The sequence below is a fragment of the Pan troglodytes genome, chromosome 19 (assembly GCF_028858775.2).
Source record: "Pan troglodytes isolate AG18354 chromosome 19, NHGRI_mPanTro3-v2.0_pri, whole genome shotgun sequence".
Taxonomy (NCBI): domain Eukaryota; kingdom Metazoa; phylum Chordata; class Mammalia; order Primates; family Hominidae; genus Pan; species Pan troglodytes.
Genome location: NC_072417.2, coordinates 20,655,508 through 20,675,081, shown reverse-complemented (window position 1 = coordinate 20,675,081; position 19,574 = coordinate 20,655,508). Strand labels below are relative to the sequence as shown.

The following is a 19,574-nucleotide window of genomic DNA, read 5'->3' as shown; positions in this document are numbered from 1 at the left end:
CTTAGCTCAAGGGGATGTGAGACAGTGACTCCTATCTCATTTTAATGCCTCTTTGGGCCTGATAATTTAAAGAGGTCTTGCATTCATCAGATTAAAAATTTATTTTCTTTATCATTTTTTGAAAAAAGATGAAAGATCAAAAGTCATGTAATGGAGTGGAAGTCATGATTATATTAGAAATAAGAAGGCTCAACTTCAATAAGGATATATGGGGGATATAAAGCACCAGTAAACTGCAGGTTGTGACTCATTAATGGGTAATGGGTCATGAAATCAGGTTAGGAGGTCACTACTAGTTTTTTTTTTTTCTTTCTTTCTTGAGGCAGGAGTTTACTCTACCACCCTGGCTGGAGTGCAGTGGCATGATCGTAGCTCATCACAGCCTGGAACTCCTGGGCTTAAGGGATTCTCCTACCTCAGACTCCTGAGTAGCTAGGATTGCAGGTGTGCACCACCACGCCTGGCTAATTTTTAAATTTTTTGGAGAGGTGAGGTCTCACTATATTGCCCAGGCTGGTCTTGAACTCCTGGCCTGAAGCAGTCCTGCCACTTTGGCCTCCCAAAGTGCTGGGATTACAGGTGAGAGCCACTGCACCTGGTTTACTACTAGTTTTTTTTTTTTTTTTTTTAATAAATAAGTTAGAATAGAATTGAAAACATTAGAGTGCTTTTTCCTCCTCCTCTCTCTCTCTTGCTTTCTATTGCACCTCTTATCTCTGTATATGTATATTGTACCTCAGTAGAAAATTTACTTTTGACTGTGGGTCATAGGCAAAATAGTTGAAAGTCCTTGCTTTGAGACTAGAGGACTGCAGAGGGATCTAATCATATGGCAGCTTCAGGGAAGTGAAGAGCAAAGTATGGGGGTTCACAGGGTATGAATTTGGGAGATTGGATTTAAAGGGATAGTGTGTCAAAAAAGCAAGATACTTTTTCTTGGAGAAATAAGTCAGTAAAAAAAGAGCAGGGTACACCATAAATACATACAATTTTATTTGTCAATTAAAAATAAATTTAAGAAACAATAAATATATATAATTTTGTCTATCAATTTAAAATAAAATAAATAAATAAAATTGGAAAAAAAGGCCAAGGTACTTGCTAAAGAAAGGGAGTGGCATGAATTATAATATATTTTTTTATGTCACAGTTTTGCTTAGGGCTGAGTTCACCTGAAGCTGTTGTAGATATAATCTAGTTAGTCACTGTCCTGATGGGTTGTTCTTGAAATTTAAGTCTACCCTAGATTACTTGAAGCACTTTCTAAGAGTATGTGTCTTCTCTTCTAAAATTTAATTCAAATGTAATTCATAATTACATTTTATCTTATTGTTGTGTAGTTTATGGCAGTGGTCTCCAGACTTTTTGGCACTAGGGACCAGTTTAATGGGAGATAATTTTTCCATGGACGAGGGGATGGGGAGGAGGCAGGGGTGGTTTCTGGATGAAACTGTTCCACCTCAGAAGATCATCAGGCATTAGTCTCTCATAAGGAGGCAAAACCTAGATCCCTTGCATGCACAGTTCACAATAGGGTTTGTGTCCCTATGAGAATCTAATGCCGCTGCTGATCTGACAGGAGATGGAGCTCAGGTGGTAATGCTTACTCGCCAGCCACTTACCTCCTACTGTGCAGACGAGTTTTGGTTCATGGGCCAGAGTTTGGGGACCCCTGGTTTGTGGAATGTTTGTGTTATGAAAGGTCTTGAGATCGTACCACTGTGCTTTTAGCCTGGGCAACAGAGTGAGACTCCATCTCAAAAAAAAAAAAAAAAAGGTTTTTGACAGTCCAATAAGAAGAGGAAAAAGGAGAAATAAGAGAAAACCAAACAATAAGAAAGAAGAATGTTGATTAAAAAGAAGTTCAGCTTCTAGTGCCCAAACTTTAGTCTTGAAATACCATTTCTTATTAAAAGGCTCTTTAGAGAAATGCTGATTGCATGTCTGTGAAAGGAAATGTAAAGTAAGCCTGGAACATCTTGTCTTCCGGAGATAAGGAAACTATTAATAAAAAAGACTGCTATCAGGGATTCATCAGAAGGACTCAAGAGCCTACTGGAAGAGTCTCCCACCTTTTCCTATAAAAGATGAGAAAATTAGAGCATCAATAAGTATAATAATTTCAGGGAATTAAACTGCATCAAATATATTTAAGTCTATGCGTTCAAAATGGTATAAAATTATTTTGTCATTTTTAGAGGTTACAAGTGAGCCAAGTCTTTGTTATGAAAAGTGGTAAATAAAGGAAAACAATAGAGCAATTATCTTACCTTTCTTTCTTTCTTGTTCTTTTTTTTTTTTAAAGTCAGTTGAATCTGTCTATATCTTGCCTTTCTATATGAACTGGTACCACTAGGCAACCCAATAGTACATGAGAGAAAGTTTCTATTTGTAGAAATATTCTAGCAGCCAGGCATTGTGGTGTGTGCCTATAATTCAGTACTCAGGAGGCTGAGGTGGGGCAATCACTTGAGCCTGGGAGTTTGAAACTGTAGTGTCTATTATAATCACACCTGTGAATAGTCACTGTACTCCAGTCTGGGCAACTTAGCAAGATCCCATCTCTACACATACAAAAAAGAAATATTCTAGCTAATGATTGAAGGAATGATAGATTTATAATATAACCACTTTGCAGTCTCTCATGATTTATTATTTTTATTTTTATTTATTTATTTTTGAGACAGAGTCTTGCCCTGTCACCCAGGCTGGAGTGCAGTGATGCGATCTTGGCTCGCAACCTCTGCCTCCCAGGTTCAAGCAATTCTCCTGCCTCAGCCTCCTGAGTAGCTGGAACTACAGGCGTGCACCACCACACCTGGCTAATTTTTTTTTTTTTTTTTTTTTTAGTAGAGACGGGGTTTCATCATATTGTCCAGGCTAGTCCCGAACTCCCAACCTCAGGTGATTTGCCCACCTTGGCTTCCCAAAGTGCTGTGATTACAGGCATGAGCTACCATACCCAGCCAGTCTCTCATGATTTACTGGATCTATTATGTATAAGTAGCTGCTAATACCACAAATAGCCAATTGGACATTATGTGCTTCCTGATGGAATAACGTCACCACCTAGAGAGTGGTTTTGCATCTCCCTCAACTATTGAATGTTAATATGTTCAAGCCTCTAGAATCCTACAACCATGGTGATACAATCAGGAAAATCCTGACTGTGGAAAATCTACAGGATGAATGACCTAGTAATAATAATTATAATGATAATAAAAGGTATAGAAGGAGAACTTATAGATGAAAAGAAGTTAAAAAGACATTTCAGTCAATTATGATGCTGGGATTTTATTGAGTCCTGATGCAAAATGTTAAAAAATTTTATGACATTTACAAGACAACTGGAAATGTGAATGGTGCCTGTATATTTGATGATATTAAGAAATTGTTAATTTTTAGCTGTCATATGGTGTTTTTTGTTTTGTTTTGTTTTTGAGATGGAGTCTTGCTGTGTCACCCAGGCTGGAGTGCAGTGGCTCAATCTCAGCTCACTTCCCAGGTTCAAGCGATTCTTATGCCTCAGCCTCCTGAGTAGCTGGGATTACAGGCATGTGTCACAACGTCTGTCTATTTTTTTGGTATTTTTAGTAGAGATGGGGTTTCACCATGTTTGCCAGGCTGGTCTTGAACTTCTGACCTCAAGCAATCTGCCCACCTTAGCCTCTCAAAGTTCTGGGATTACAGGTGTGCACCTCCGTACCCAGCCCAATCTCTACAAAAAAAGACACCTTGTAGAGATTTCTATTAAAATCTTTACAGATGGAAATAATATACTGTGATTTTTTTCAAAAATAATAAGGGATGGGAACAGGGATGGGATATAGATGGAATAGGATTGACCACTGTTGAAACTGGGTAATGGGATTCTGTATACTTTTGTATATGTTAGAAAATTTCCATAATTAAAAGTTGAAAAGAATAAGAAAAAGCAAAAAGAAAGTCAAGAATGATTCCAATTTCTGTGTCATTTAGATTTGAAACATCAATAATCCTTTGTGGAGAAGAAAAGTCCTCTGATTTTTCAGGAGAAAAAAAAGTTGGGAGAAAGAGTTTACAAGTACAACAGCACAGTAAAAGAACTGAGGTAAATAAAGATTTGGAAATTTTTCTTTTACCTTCAAGTATTTTCCTTAGCCCTCAAACATTCCCTTATATTTTTTAGTCCAAGTGTTGAAATGTCACAGTCTTAAATATCACTACCTGGTCTTGCTCCTCCTCTTCTGTTCTTAATTCTCCTTTTTCTTCTCCTTAAAAAAAAATAGAACAAGGAATCTTTTCAGGAATTTATGAAAAATTTGCATTTTTTCCCTATTAAACTTATTTTTTGTCTTTTTTACTGTGCTCTCTGCTAACATTTTTGCTTTTTTAACAGGAACCCTAGGTGTTCTTTGGTTTGTGGCAGCATAACTCCAATCTCTGCCTCCATCTTCCCATGAGTCTTCACATGGCCTCTTTTCCTGTGTCTGTATCTCATCTCCTTCCTTTCTCTTACAAGCACGTCTGTCATTGTATATTTCATTTCAAGATCTTAACTTGATTACATCTGCAAATACATTTTCTCCAAATAAGGTGACATTCACAGGTTTCAGATATTAGAACATGGAATATCTTTTTGTGTAGTCACTCACTATGGTATACTTAGAGGTATATATCCTTTTTTCCCCTCTGTCTTAGTATTTGCTGTGCTTCTTAAATCTGAGAATGCATGCCTTTCTTCAATTCTGGAAAATTCTAATATGTTATCTTTTAGAGTATTTCCCCTCTTTCAATCTCTTTACTGTCCCTTTGTATCTTCTATTAGATGTGTATTAGATTTTGTCATCCTGTTTTCTATATTCTTTAATATTGCTTCATATTTTTTGTCTATTCTGTCTCTCTATTTTGTTCTTGGTAATTTCTCCCCATCTACTTTCTAGTTCACTTATTCTTTATCTAGCTGAATCTAATCTATAGTTTAACCTTTCCTCTGAGATTTTAATTTCAGTGATTCTATTTTTTACCTCCAGAAATTTTATTTGATGGTTCTTAAAATATGCCCTGTGTCATGTTTTTTGCTCATATTCTATAGTTATTTCAAGATTGGTATCTGATCAATTCACTGTATGAAATTCTTGGGGGATCTAAATGTTGTGTTTGTTGTTTTGTCTGATTCTCACTCATGTTAACTTGTTCTTTGGGTGTTATATATATTTTGTACATTCTTTCATATATAGTTGATCTAAATCTGTGGGAATCTTCAGTTTGCCCTTCTTCAAGAGAATTTTTAAAAAGAAAATTTGCTTTTGTCTTTGCCATGCACTTCAGAAGTGTTACAAATCTGAGGTCATTTTAAATGAATTTTTTGGTTTCTGTTTCCCTGGCCCATATATTTAGTGTAGATTTGAGTTCCAAACTCATGTATGTAGAGTTATGATTATGACTAATCAGGAGGAATAGTCTTTCTTTTTTTCTAACCTGGAGCTGGGATAGAGACATGTTTTAATCATACTTTTTCTCTGGGGAATAAGTTTTTTCCTTCCCCACTCTTGCTGAAAACATTGTCTTTTGAAGATTTTGGTTCCGTGTGGCATCTCAGTACCAATTCCTGTCAATCTTGTGTAACGTGAGAGTCTTTTTTCCACATCTTGCATGGTCATTAAAACTCAATGCTCAGGGTTCCATGTAAAAGTGAAGACACCTGTAATTAGAATTCTTATTTTTCTGAAGTGCTACTTTCCTATCCACCTAGTACTTGCCTTTTTGGAATCATGTTTATACATGCAATCTTAAGTGGATAATCTACTCAATGATAGGGATAATCGAAAACAAAATTACCTGTATCATTTGAATAACTGTGTTGATTCTCCACATTGCACTTAAGTCAAAGCCTTTATATGTAGCCTAGAGTCTGGTGGCTGAGTCTTTTTGTTCTCTCTATACCATAGGTTTTCCCTGCTTTGTAAAACCCATTACTATATATTTACCAAGTATTAATGACATGATTAACTGCATACTTAAGAAAACCATGGCTTTGCAAAAGAACATTGCATAGTTTATTAAAATTTTAGTTTATATTAAATGTAATTTAATTACAAAAGGCAATTTTACACCAGAAGCATAATTAATGAGGAGCCAAGGTATGATTAATTATCTTTTAAGAGTTGTATCATCCAAAAATGCTGAATTACCAGTGTCACTCACCTCAGGCACCAACATACTTGCATTTGGCTCTAGATTATCCCTCCTTTTCTGAAGCTGTCAAAGGAGAAGGTGACAAGGAAAGAAAACTCTTTATGCAAGTTGCCGAATCAGTACAGCGTTCACAAGACTTCATCACCTCTTTGTACATCTTCTGCAATTACTCGGTATTTAAATCCTTGTACTCTATTTTTTAAATGTTGGGTTCAGACTTGGGTGTTTCCCTCCAGAATCATTTATCCCTTCCACATAAAGAATATGAAGTAGTTTATGCTAATTATGCTGTTAGGATTGTGTAGAGATAAGAGCACTGTATATGGAATTGGAAGACTTAGATTTGAGTCCTGATTGACCTAACATGCTTAGACTTTTGTAAAATTTACATCTCTGGGCATCACTTTCCACATCTGTATAAGGATCTTGTACTAAATGAACTCTTAAGATGTCTTCCAACACTAACATTATATGATTTCAGCAATTTACATGTTATAGTATTAGATAAATCATCTTTTCCAGACATTTTTCCTGATAGGTGATGGAATCTGAGATTCTTTGGCTGTTTAAAGATGTTCTTGTTTGCTTTATTATAATAACTTTCTTAAAAATTTGCCGTGACTTGGATTAAGAATAGGAAAAATTGGACCACAGTCGAAGGATAGTAGGTCATGGGCACTATTTGCAGACTAGGGTGAATTCTGCTTTATAGAAAAATATCTCGAAAAGAAATAAGGTGAGACTTCTGAAGTGAAGAATATGGAATTTTCCATAACTTGGACAGTTCTTCAAGAAAGGTTCTTATGAATCTCAGACTATTGGTAAGTTTGCTAATATTTTAAAATGGAATTTGCATATTTTCATTGCCACTTTCTAATATGGCTGTTTCTTTGACAGGGAAAAAGAAATGCTGTCTAACCTCTACATGACATTATATGATGAAGTAACCCATGGATATTTACACTCAAAAGAATTAAGTGGTAATAAGAGGTTCTTAAATTTCTTGAATACATTTCCTGGTTATGTGCTTTTTAGGAATTGTTTCAGCAGTTAGTGCCTCTTCATCTACTCCTAATGGCTTATGGTATCAACTGACAATACATGATATGGCAAATGCTGCGGGCTGTGAGGAAGCAAAAGTAGGTAGTTTAATCCATAAATATCTTTGGTTGTATTGGTAAGATAGGGAAAATATAATATGCAGCTTATACTAGTTCAAATGTATTTTTTGGAAAAATGTCTGCATATTACATCCCATGGATAAATTAGTAAGTGCTGGAGTCACTGATATCACTGGAATTTAGTCTTTGGTATCTTAATATTAAGGCTTATACTACCCTTCACTCCTTCATGACACTGACCTCTCCCGTATCTTGGGTTTCTCCTTTATACTTATGGAATAATTTCACTTAGTTTTCCTTTTACCTTAACTCTGGTTGTCATATTGTGTATCTTAGTGTCCAAATGGGTGACTCATACTTCTGGAGCTTCACACGTTCAAAACCAATAATTTTACCTTGATTCCCCTGACCAACACTGATGGCCACAAATTACACATTGTCATTATGTGAAAATCTCAGACTTCAATGTCTTATTCTTCACTCACAATCTCTTACACTTCCAGCTCTTTTTATTTAGAATTTTATTTCCTTGACCTCTCCATTTGATGCCACTATGATTGTATGATTTCCAACCTCAGCTGCCCTTAGCACCAGTTGGTATTCCCTTTAAGTTTTGGTGTGATCTCTCCTGTTTCCTTTGGTATCTATTCCAAACCTTCACTACTCTCCTCAAATACTCAATTATGTCACCTATCCAACTTTAAACATTTAAAAATGTTTTACTTAATTAAAATAAAATTAAAACTTGCTAGTCTGAAATCTATGAAACTGAATCTTTTCTCCCCTATTTCTTTTGAAAAAAATTTTATTGTGGTAAAAATATTTAACATGAGATCTACCCTCTTAACAGATTTTTAAAATGTAAGTTATTCTTATCTATAGGCACAATATTGTACAGTATTTCTATAGAACTTATTCATCTTGTGTAACTGAAATTTTATACTCACTGATTAGCAACTCACTATTTCCTCATACCCCCTGCTCCAGGCAACTACAATTCTATTCTTTGTTCCGTAAGTTTGACTATTTTAGATGCTTTATATAATTGGAATTCTGTAGTATTTGTCCTTCTGTAACTGGCTTATTTCACTTAGCATAACGTCCTTCATATTCATTCATGTTATTACATATTACAGGATTTTCTTCTTTTTAAAGGCTGATTGATATTCTGTCATATGTATATAACGTACTTCACCCCCCCCCATTTATCTGACATTTAGGTTGTTTCCACAGATATTTAGATTGTTTTCCATAGGTTGGCTATTGTGAATAGTACTGCAGTGAACAGGGGAGTACTACTGTCTCTTCAAAATCCTGGTTTTAATTCTTTTGGATAAATACCCAGAAGTGGGATTACTGGATCATGTGGCTTTGCTTTTTCATGGAGAGTTAGTAAGGGCTGTTGGGAAGCTTCCTAAACTCCTTGATATTCTTACCTACAAACAACATTCATATCCTTTCATCTTGTCTCATTGGAAAAGGTGCCCTTTCACCAGATAATCCTTTCATTTCTTGATTTTCTTCTGCTTTCTCAAGGCCTATGCTTTGCTAATTTTATACTCAATATTTTTTCAGAGAAGCCTTTTGAAGGAGTTGTTTTCATTAGTTGCTGAATTTTCTCACTTCCCATTTCATGGAAATCTGGCTTCCACCTCCAAAATTCTACTAAAACTTATTTTATTAAAGCCATTATTATCAACTCTTTAGTCATTATTTTGTATTTATCACTGTTAGGGCTAGGTGAGGTGGCTCATGCCTGTATTCCCAGCACTGCGGAAGGCCAATGTGGGAGGATCATTTGAGACCAGGAGTTCAAGACCGGCCTGGGCAATATAGTGAGATCCCATGTCTACAAAAAATAACAAAAACAAAAAATTAGTTGGGCATGTTGGCACACAGCTGTAGTCCTAGCTACTGGAGAGGCTGAGGTAGGAGGATTGTTTAAGCCCAGGATTTCGCGACAGGAGTTTGAGACTGCAGTGAGCCATGATCGCACTACTGCATTCCAGCCTGGGCAACAGAGAAACTCTGGCTCTAAAAAGACAAACAAAAACAGCACTATCATCAATTGCCTCTTTTCTGAAAATAAAGTGTAGTATCCACTGAACCAAAAAATTCAGTTCAATAGACATTTTTTTGAGAATTTCTTAATTAGGCACTAGAAACAGAAGAATGAAAAATCTTGCTCCATAGAAGCTGACAGTTTAGTGAGGGATATTGACATGCAAGCAATCATAATACCAAGGGCTTTCACTGAGATACATAGTAAGTGCTATGGGAACACAGGGGAAAAATTTACCATTCCTAGGGCAAGTTGTGGAAGCCTTTGCCTATGTGCCCTTGTGTGACTTGTCTGACAGTTTCTGAAAGTTCTTTAGGAAACAGGTTGAAAGATTTGAATATTAAAAGATTGAAGAGGGTGGGGTAAAAAAGAAACAAGTTTGAAAGGCTGAAAACACAGATTGGCTCCCTTTTTAGTGATTATTATTTTTTTGAGAGTGGGGGGAATAAGGATAATTATTCTTTTTGATTAATTAACTAAATGTTTTGTTATGTGTGTGCAGCACTTCATAAAGCCTGTAAAATTTTTAGTAAAATTCGAAGTGGTAAGATTTATGTGAATGATCTTCCAGTGATCCTTTGCATCTTGAGAATTTCTATAAGTGATTTAGAAATGCGACAGGCACTAAAGACTGTTGATATTGATGGTTAAGTTTTATCTTTTCAGTATTAGTTTAAGGGTCTGCAATCATAAATATGTTTGTCAGATTAATTACAAATGATAGGAAAGCTAAACCTTAAAATATATTGTAAAAACATCATTTTTGGTCATATTGTATGTTACAAAACATTTTTACATGTTACAAGAACATTACTTACAATAATGATATTGAAAATTGGCCTCAGGTTTATGTAATTGGATTGATTAATTACTAGACTGGATTATGGCGTATTCTCATTATTGTTCCACGCATGGTCTAATCTTATTTAGTTACGTAATTTAAATAATGTAATAAATACTTGACCCAACCACCCAAAATAAAAAGTAGGACCTTGTCAATAATTTACATCCAACTGTAAACTTTCCTAAGCAACCTATTATTCTGTTTTCCCCAACCTGAGGTAAGAATTATCTTGAATCCTATATTCATTATTCTCTTATTTTTCTGTTTAAATAGTATTATTGTTATGGATAGGTATTTTTGTAAAATAGTTCAAAAATTTTAGTTGTTTAAAAAACTTTAGTAAACAGTTTTTCATGATGTATATAATCTTTTGTTTTTTCCCGTAATATTATATGACTAAGATTTATTCATATTGTTGTATACTGCTTTTTTTGTATGCTCTTGCCACCCTTGAATTGATCAGCCTTTAAAAATTATGGTTGTTCTACAATGAGATCACATGGACACAGGAAGGGGAATATCACACTCTGGGGACTGTGGTGGGGAGGGGGGAGGGGGGAGGGATAGCATTGGGAGATATACCTAATGCTAGATGACGAGTTAGTGGGTGCAGCGCACCAGCATGGCACATGTATACATATGTAACTAACCTGCACAATGTGCACATGTACCCTAAAACTTAAAGTATAATAAAAAAAAAATTATGGTTGTTCTAATAGATATACAGTTATTATCTGATTGTGGTTTTAATTTGCATTTCCTGAATGATTAAATAATGTTGAATATCTTTTCATGTGCTTGTTTGCCATTTGTATATTTTTTGCCCATTGAAAAATTGTGTTCTTATTATTGTATTTTGAGATTCTTTATATATTCTGAATATAAGTCCTTTATTGGATATGTGATTTGTAGATATTTTATTCCATTCTGTTGCTTGTCTTTTTATTCTCTTAAGAATGTTTTTAGAAAAGGAAAAATTCATACTTTTGATGAAGTCCAGTCTGCAATTTTTTCTTTCATGAATTGCTTTTGATATCTTATCTAAAAGATCTTTGCCAACCCAAAGTCACAACAATATCAGAAAACAAGTCAAAGTAGTTCATTAAAATTTGGACAGATGTTTCACTGTTTTTGAAAGAAAGGAGAACCCACTCTCAAGTTGTTACACTGAAGAAGTGGAGACAGACAACTTGATAGACTTTTCAGTATTGGAGAAAGTGCTTCTGTGGTATGGAAGTGAGAACAACCAAGCCTTGTCATTTCCTCTGCAGACAATTGGAAGCACTGAAGTATTCCTCTATAGGCTATTTCTGCTCAGATGACATTAAATTGAAATATAGATTTATACTTGTTTTCTTCGTGACATAGATAACATCACTGATGTAAATAAACCCTGTCAAAGTTGGGCTTGTTTATTTAATGACAGGAGAAGATGAATTCAGTTATTTAACTTGAAGAATCTTGAAGAACTACAAATATAAAAATTAGTCTTGAGCAAAGAGCACTGCAGTATCTACAGTACTAGTCCCATAGCATTCTTATTACTGCTGGAACACTATTTACTACCTAATTACAATATGTAAATTTTTTTCTGGTAAATATTCTTTTTACATTCTATATATAATGTCGACTGCTCTGTGTATAGATAATAGTATTCTAATGTCATTAGTTAATTCTATTTACATTTTTAGTTGCCACTTTTATCTTATGTTCTTAGTGAGTTTGCTAATAATGTTTGCTGATGGAGTTTTTTTCACTTCTGTTTTGGAACCATTTTTATAGTTAATGGAATGCTGGATTTTTCAAATTTCCTTAAAGCTGTGGCTGATGTTTCTTATTTGGTCTCTCAGAATCCAGGTAAAAAAGACTTCTTCAAAAGTATAGAAGATAATACTTTTGTAACTGATTTTGGGGTTGGGAGGGGTGGTATTTTATATATGAATTAATTTATATTTTACAAATCTCCCACTAGTGTAGGCTGAGAAAAATGAGGAGTGAATTTTGTCATAAAAGGCATTACAAAACCTGGATTATACTGCCCCAATATTCAAACATTCTATCTCTAATCTCTAGTTTTCCTGCACATTAACTGCTAGACTAATTCTCTTAAAATACTATTTTCACCATGTCATTTTCCTGCTCAAGAATTTAGATGCTCTTCCTATTATCAAATGAGTCTATAGAGGCCAAACTCTCATGCTTAGCCTCCTCACCCCTTCATAATTTTGTTCACCACTCTTCCCTTTATCACAGAACCTTTCCCAGGCAAGAACCACATACTCGTTAGTCATAAATCTCCATACATGCCAATATAATTATTACTCCCACGCCTTTGTTTGTGTGTGTGTGTGTGTGTGTGTGTGTGTGTGTGTGTGTTTTCTGTTGAAATCTCTCATCTGTTTTCTTCTTCATCCTTAACAGTACTTTCTTCCTTTTGCCAGGAGTCTTGTTTGTATCTCTTCCTAAAAATTTCAGATACTTATGGGTCTCCTAGTAACCTTTAGTTTACATTACCTATACATTATAAATAAAGTGGTTGGAAAGGGTATTCGTATTAATGGTAGAAACAGTACCTCCAAAAACATGAAATCTGTGGTGTTCATGACCTGATGTTAGCAATTCTTCTCTTCCTCCGTTAGGCGATATCAAGTTCTTATGCTCGGTCCTTGGAATTATATAATTTTATTTTTTATTTGTATAAATTTAAGGGGTGCAAATGCAGTTTTGTTACAAGATATATTGCATCCCGGTAAAGTCTGGCTTTTAGTGTAACCATTATTCGAATAGTTATATATTTTACTTATTAAGTAATTTTTCATCCTTCACCCCCTTCCCACACTTCCAAGTCTCCAGTAACTATTATTTCATGCTCTATGTCCGTGTGTACACATTTGGCTCCCACCTATAAATTTGGCTCCTACCTATAAATGGCTTTCATTATCTTAAGTGAAACAAGTCAGAAACAGAAAGTCAGATAGTTAATAGTTTCATCCATGTTGCTGTAAAATATGTTATTTCATTCTTTTCTGTGGCTGACTAGTATTCCACTGTGTGTGTGTGTGTGTGTGTGTGCGCCACGTTTTCTTTATCCAGTCATCCATTGATGGACACTTAGGTTGATTTTATGTCTTTGCTATTGTGGATTGTGCTGTGATAAACATATGAGTGTAGGTATCTTTTTGAGATAATGGTTTCTTTTCCTTTGGGCATATATACCTAGTAGTGGAATTGTTGGATCATACAGTAGTTCTATTTTTAGTTCTTTGAGAAATCTCCACACTGCTTTCCATTTTTTCATAATGCTCGTTTGGCCATTTATATATCTTCTTTTGAAAAATGTCTATTCATGTCGTTTGCCCACTTTTTAACAGGATTATTTGTTGCTTTTGTTGTCTTTGATCTGTTTGAGTTCTTGGTACATTCTGGATATCAGTCCTTGTTGGATGCATAGTTTGCAAATATTTTCTCCTATTCTTCAAGTTGTCTGTTCATTCTGTTGATTATTTCTTTTGCTGTGCAGAAGCTTTTTAGTTTAGTTGTCTCATTTGTCTTTTTTTGTTGTTGTTGCTTGTGCTTTCGAGTTCTTAGTCATGAATTCTTTGCCTAGACCAATGTCAGTAAGAGTTTTCCTTGGGTTTTCATGTAGTTTTTTTTTTTTTTTTTTTTTTTTAGATGGAGTCTCACTCTGTTGTCCAGGCTGGAGTGCAGTGGTGCGATCTTGGCTCACTGCAAGCTCTGCCTCCTGGGTTCACACCATTCTCCTGCCTCAGCCTCCCATGTAGCTGGGACTACAGGTGCCCGCCACCATGCCTGGCTAATTTTTTTGTATTTTTAGTAGAGACGGGGTTTCACCGTGTTAGCCAGGATGGTCTCGATCTCCTGACCTCATGATCCTCCCACCTCGGCCTCCCAAAGTGCTGGGATTACAGGCATGAGCCACCACGCCCAGCCTCATCTAGTATTCTTAAAGCTTCAAGTATTACATTTAAGTTTAGATCCATCTTGAGTTGATTTTGTATATGGTGGGAGATAGGGGTCCAGTTTCATTCTTCTGTGAATGGCAATCCAATTTTCCCTTTACCATTTATTGAAAAGAGTGTCCTTTCACCAGTGTATGTTTTTGTCAACTTTGTCAAAGATCAGGTGGCTATAGATATGAAGCTTCATTTCTGGGTTCTGTTTTCTGTTCCACTGATTTATGTTTCTACTTTTATAGCAGTACCATGCTGTTTTGGTTACTATTATAGTATAATTTGATGTCAGGTAATGTGATGTCTCCAGCTTTGTTCTTTTGTTTAGGATTACATTGGCTATTTGGGCTCCTTTAGTTCCATGTAAATTTTAAGATTATTTTTTCTATTTCTGTGAAAAATGACATTGGTATTTTGATGGAGATTGCACTGAATCTGTAGATTGCTTTGGGCAGTATGGTCATTTTAATGATATTAAGTGTTTGATCCATGAGCATGGGATGTTTTTCCATTTGTTTGTGTTCTCTATAGTTTATTTCAGCACTGTTTTGTAGTTTTCCTTGTAGAGATCTTTCACCTTTTTGGTTAAATGTATTCCTAGGTACTTTGTTTTTTGTAGCTAAGCTAAATGGCATTGCTTTCTTGATTGGTTCTCAGCTTGATACTAGTGTATAGAAATGCCACCGATTTTTGTATGTTGATTTTATCTACTTAAACATTACCAAATTTGTTTATCAAATCTCAGGGTTTTTTGGGAGGAGTCTTTAGGGTTTTCTCAGTATAAGATTATATCATCAGCAAACAGACATAATTTGACTTTCTCTTTTCCAACTTGGATGCCTGTTACTTTTTTTTCTCTTGCCTGATTGCTCTGGCTAGGGCTTCCAGTAATATATTCAATAGGAGTGGTGAAAGTAGGCATCCTTGTTTTGTTTTGGTTCTTAGGGGGAATGCTTTAAACATTTCCCCATTCAGTAGGATGTTGGCTGTGGGTTTGTCATATATGGCCTTTATTATTTTGAGGTATGTTCCTTTTATAGTGAATCAGATTGTATATTTATTTATTTATTTATTTATTTTTATTTTTTGAGATGGAGTCTTGCTGTGTCATGCAGGCTGGAGTGCAGTGGCACAATCTTGGCTCACTGCAACCTCTGCCTCCCGGGTTCAAGGGATTCTCCTGTCTCAGCCTCTCAAGTAACTAGTACTACAGGCGTGCACCACCATGCCTGGCTAAATTTTTGTATTTTTAGTAGAGATGGGGTTTTACCATGTTGGCCAGGCTGATGTCGAACTCCTGACCTCAAGTGATCCGCCTGCCTTGGTCTCCCAAAGTGTTGGAATTACAGGTGTGAGCCACTGCACCCAGCCCAGATTTTATTTTGTTAGAATCAAGGATATGTGAATGTGATAGTCTTTATAGAACTGGATTAGCAAGTAAAGGGCAATAAAAACTCTTCAATACTTATTTACTCATTTATGTAATAAACATTAATATGCCTATATATGCAGCAGTGAACAATATAGATATGATGCTTGGCTTGCTTTTTCTTTTTGGCATTTTGATAGACTCCATGGCATTAGGATTTTCCTGGTTCTCTTTTATCTACTTGGTTTTTGACTTACATTTTTTTTCTTGTTTCAGTTTCATGTAGTTCTTCTCTGATCTTGGTTATTTCTTTTCTTCTGCTGGGTTTGGGTTTGGTTTGTTCTTGTTTCTCTAGTACCTTGAGGTGTGACCTTAGATTGCCAATTTGTGCTCTTTCAGACTTTTTGATGTAGTCATTTTATGCTATTAACTTTCCTCTTAATACTGCTTTTGCTGTATCCCAGAGGTTTTGATAGGTTGTGTCACTATTATTGTTCAGTTCAAAGATTTTTTAAATTTCCATCTTGATTTCATTGTTGACCCAGTGATTATTCAGGAGCAGATTATTTAATTTCCCTGTGTTTGCATGGTTTTGAGGGTTCCTTTTGGAGTTGATTTCCAGTTTATTTCACTGTAGCAAGAGTACTTGCTGTAATTTTAATTTTCTTAAATTTGTTGAGGCTTGTTTTGTGGCCTACCATATGGTCTGTCTTGGAGGATGTACCATGTGCTGATGAATAGAATTCATAGTCTGCATTTATTGGGTAGAATGTTCTGTAAATTTCTGTTAGGTCAATTTTTTTTAGAGTATAGTTTAAGTCCATTGTTTCTTTGTTGACTTTCTGTCTTGATGACCTGTCTAATGCTGTCAGTTGAGTATTGAAGCCCCCTACTACTGTTGCTGTCTGTCTCATTTCTTAGGTCTAGTAGTAACTGTTTTATAAATTTGGTAGATAGAGCTCCCTCTCCCCTCTCCCCTCTCCCCTCTCCCCTCCCCCCTCTCCCCTCTCCCCTCCCCCCTCCCCCCTCTCCCCTCTCCCCTCTTTCCACGGTCTCCCTCTGATGCCGAGCAGAAGCTGGACGGTACTGCTGCCATCTCAGCTCACTGCAACCTCCCTGCCCGATTCTCCTGCCTCAGCCTGCCGAGTGCCTGCGATTGCAGGCGTGCGCCGCCACGCCTGACTGGTTTTCGTATTTTTTTGGTGGAGACGGGGTTTCGATGTGTCGGCTGGGCTGGTCTCCAGCTCCTAACCGCGAGTGATCCGCCAGCCTCGGCCTCCCGAGGTGCCGGGATTGCAGACGGAGTCTCATTAACTCAGTGCTCAATGGCGCCCAGGCTGGAGTGCAGTGGCGTGATCTCGGCTCGCTACAACCACCTCCCAGCCGCCTGCCTTGGCCTCCCTAAGTGCCGAGATTGCAGCCTCTGCCAGGCAGCCACCCCGTCTGGGAAGTGAGGAGCGTCTCCGCCTGACTGCCCATCGTCTGGGATGTGAGGAGCCCCTCTGCCTGGCTGCCCAGTCTGGAAAGTGAGGAGCGTCTCTGCCCAGCCGCCATCCCATCTAGGAAGTGAGGAGCGCCTCTTCCCGGCCGCCATCACATCTGGGAAGTGAGGAGCGTCTCTGCCCGGCCGCCCATCGTCTGAGATGTGGGGAGCACCTCTGCCCTGCCGCCCCGTCCGGGATGTGAGGAGTGTCTCTGCCCGGCCGCCCTGTCTGAGAAGTGAGGAGACCCTCTGCCTGGCAACCGCCCCGTCTGAGAAGTGAGGAGCCCCTCCGCCCGGCAGCCACCCCGTCTGAGAAGTGAGGAGCGTCCTCCCTCCTCGTCTGGGAGGGAGGTGGGGGGGTCAGCCCCCCACCCGGCCAGCCGCCCCGTCCGGGAGGTGAGGGGCACCTCTGCCCGGCCGCCCCTACCGGGAAGTGAGGAGCCCCTCTGCCCAGCCAGCCGCCTCGTCTGGGAGGGAGGTGGGGGGGTCAGCCCCCCGCCTGGCCAGCCGCCCCATCCGGGAGGCGAGGGGTGCCTCTGCCCGGCCGCCCCTACTGGGAAGTGAGGAGCCCCTCTGCCCGGCCAGCCGCCCCGTCCGGGAGGGAGGTGGGGGGGTCAGCCCCCCTCCCGGCCAGCCGCCCCATCTGGGAGGGAGGTGGGGGGGTCAGCCCCCCGCCCGGCCTGCCGCCCCGTCCGGGAGGGAGGTGGGGGGATCAGCCCCCTGCCCGGCCAGCCGCCCTGTCCAGGAGGTGGAGGGGGGCGCCTCTGCCCGGCCGCCCCTACTGGGAAGTGAGGAGCCCCTCTGCCCGGCCAGCCGCTCTGTCTGGGAGGGAGGTGGGGGGGTCAGCCCCCGGCCCGGCCAGCCGCCCCGTCCGGGAGGGAGGTGGGGGGGTTAGCCCCCCGCCTGGCCAGCCGCCCCATCCGGGAGGTGAGGGGCGCCTCTGCCCGGCCGCCCCTTCTGGGAAGTGAGGAGCCCCTCTGCCCGGCCAGCCGCTCTGTCTGGGAGGGAGGTGGGGGGGGTCAGCCCCCGGCTCGGCCAGCCGCCCCGTCCGGGAGGGAGGTGGGGGGGTTAGCCCCCCGCCTGGCCAGCCACCCCATCAGGGAGGTGAGGGGCGCCTCTGCCCGGCTGCCCCTTCTGGGAAGTGAGGAGCCCCTCTGCCCGGCCAGCCACCCCGTCCGGGAGGGAGGTGGGGGGGTCAGCCCCCCGCCCGGCCAGCCACCCCGTCCGGGAGGGAGGTGGGGGGGTCAGCCCCCCGCCCGGCCAGCCGCCCCGTCCGGGAGGGAGGTGGGGGGGTCAGCCCCCCGCCCGGCCAGCCGCCCCGTCCGGGAGGGAGGTGGGGGGGTCAGCCCCCCGCCCGGCCAGCCGCCCCGTCCGGGAGGGAGGTGGGGGGGTCAGCCCCCCGCCCGGCCAGCCGCCCCGTCCGGGAGGGAGGTGGGGGGATCAGCCCCCCGCCCGGCCAGCCGCCCTGTCCGGGAGGTGAGGGGCGCCTCTGCCCGGCCGCCCCTACTGGGAAGTGAGGAGCCCCTCTGCCCGGCCAGCCGCCCCCTCCGGGAGGGAGGTGGGGGGGTCAGCCCCCCGCCGGGCCAGCCGCCCCGTCGGGGAAGTGAGGGGCGCCTCTGCCCGGCCGCCCCTACTGGGAAGTGAGGAGCCCCTCTGCCCAGCCAGCCGCCCCGTCCGGGAGGGAGGTGGGGGGGGTCAGCCCCCCGCCCGGCCAGCCACCCCGTCCGGGAGGTGAGGGGCGCTTCTGCCCGGCCGCCCCTACTGGGAAGTGAGGAGCTCCTCTGCCCGGCCACCACCCCATCTGGGAGGTGTACTCAACAGCTCATTGAGAACGGGCCATGAAGACAATGGCGGTTTTGTGGAATAGAAAGGGGGGAAAGGTGGGGAAAAGATTGAGAAATCGGATGGTTGCTGTGTCTGTGTAGAAAGAGGTAGACACGGGAGACTTTTCATTTTGTTCTGTACTAAGAAAAATTCTTCTGCCTTGGGATCCTGTTGATCTGTGACCTTACCCCCAACCCTGTGCTCTCTGAAACATGTGCTGTATCCACTCAGGGTTGAATGGATTAAGGGCGGTGCAAGATGTGCTTTGTTAAACAGATGCTTGAAGGCAGCATGTTCGTTAAGAGTCATCACCACTCCTTAATCTCAAGTACCCAGGGACACAAACACTGCGGAAGGCCGCAGGGTCCTCTGCCTAGGAAAACCAGAGAACTTTGTTCACTTGTTTATCTGCTGACCTTCCCTCCACTATTGTCCTGTGACCCTGCCAAATCCCCCTCTGCGAGAAACACCCAAGAATGATCAATAAAAAAGAAGAAAAAAAAAAAAAAGACTAAAAAAAAAAAAAAAAAAAACTCTAATCCCCAAATTCTCAGGGAGACTATTTTGAGTAATAATAAAACTCTAGTCTCCCATAAAAAAAAATAAAAAATAAAAAAAAAAAAAAATTTGGGAGCTCCAGTGTTAGGTGCATATATATTTAGGATTATGATATTTTCCTGTTGGACTAGTCCTATTATTATATAATGTCCCTCTTTGCCTTTT

General features: G+C 40.2%; 1 protein-coding gene across 50 annotated transcripts in view; it reads left to right on the top strand.

Moving 5' to 3' along the window:
* Nucleotides 1–19,574, top strand: part of EFCAB13 (EF-hand calcium binding domain 13) — a 79,416-nt gene that overhangs the window by 14,429 nt on the left and 45,413 nt on the right. For 12 of the 50 annotated variants that reach the window (XM_054671279.2, XM_054671285.2, XM_016931583.4 and 9 more), the window contains 4 exons: nucleotides 3,979–4,090; nucleotides 6,220–6,350; nucleotides 7,075–7,157; nucleotides 11,987–12,061. In XM_054671279.2, coding sequence (XP_054527254.1) covers nucleotides 3,979–4,090; nucleotides 6,220–6,350; nucleotides 7,075–7,157; nucleotides 11,987–12,061 — 401 coding nt within the window. Of the gene's footprint in view, nucleotides 1–3,443; nucleotides 3,554–3,978; nucleotides 4,091–6,219; nucleotides 6,351–6,943; nucleotides 10,615–11,159; nucleotides 11,799–11,986; nucleotides 12,062–19,574 lie in introns of those variants that run through there. The other 38 variants (XM_054671282.2, XM_054671290.2, XM_054671281.2 and 35 more) reach the window with 11 other exon arrangements.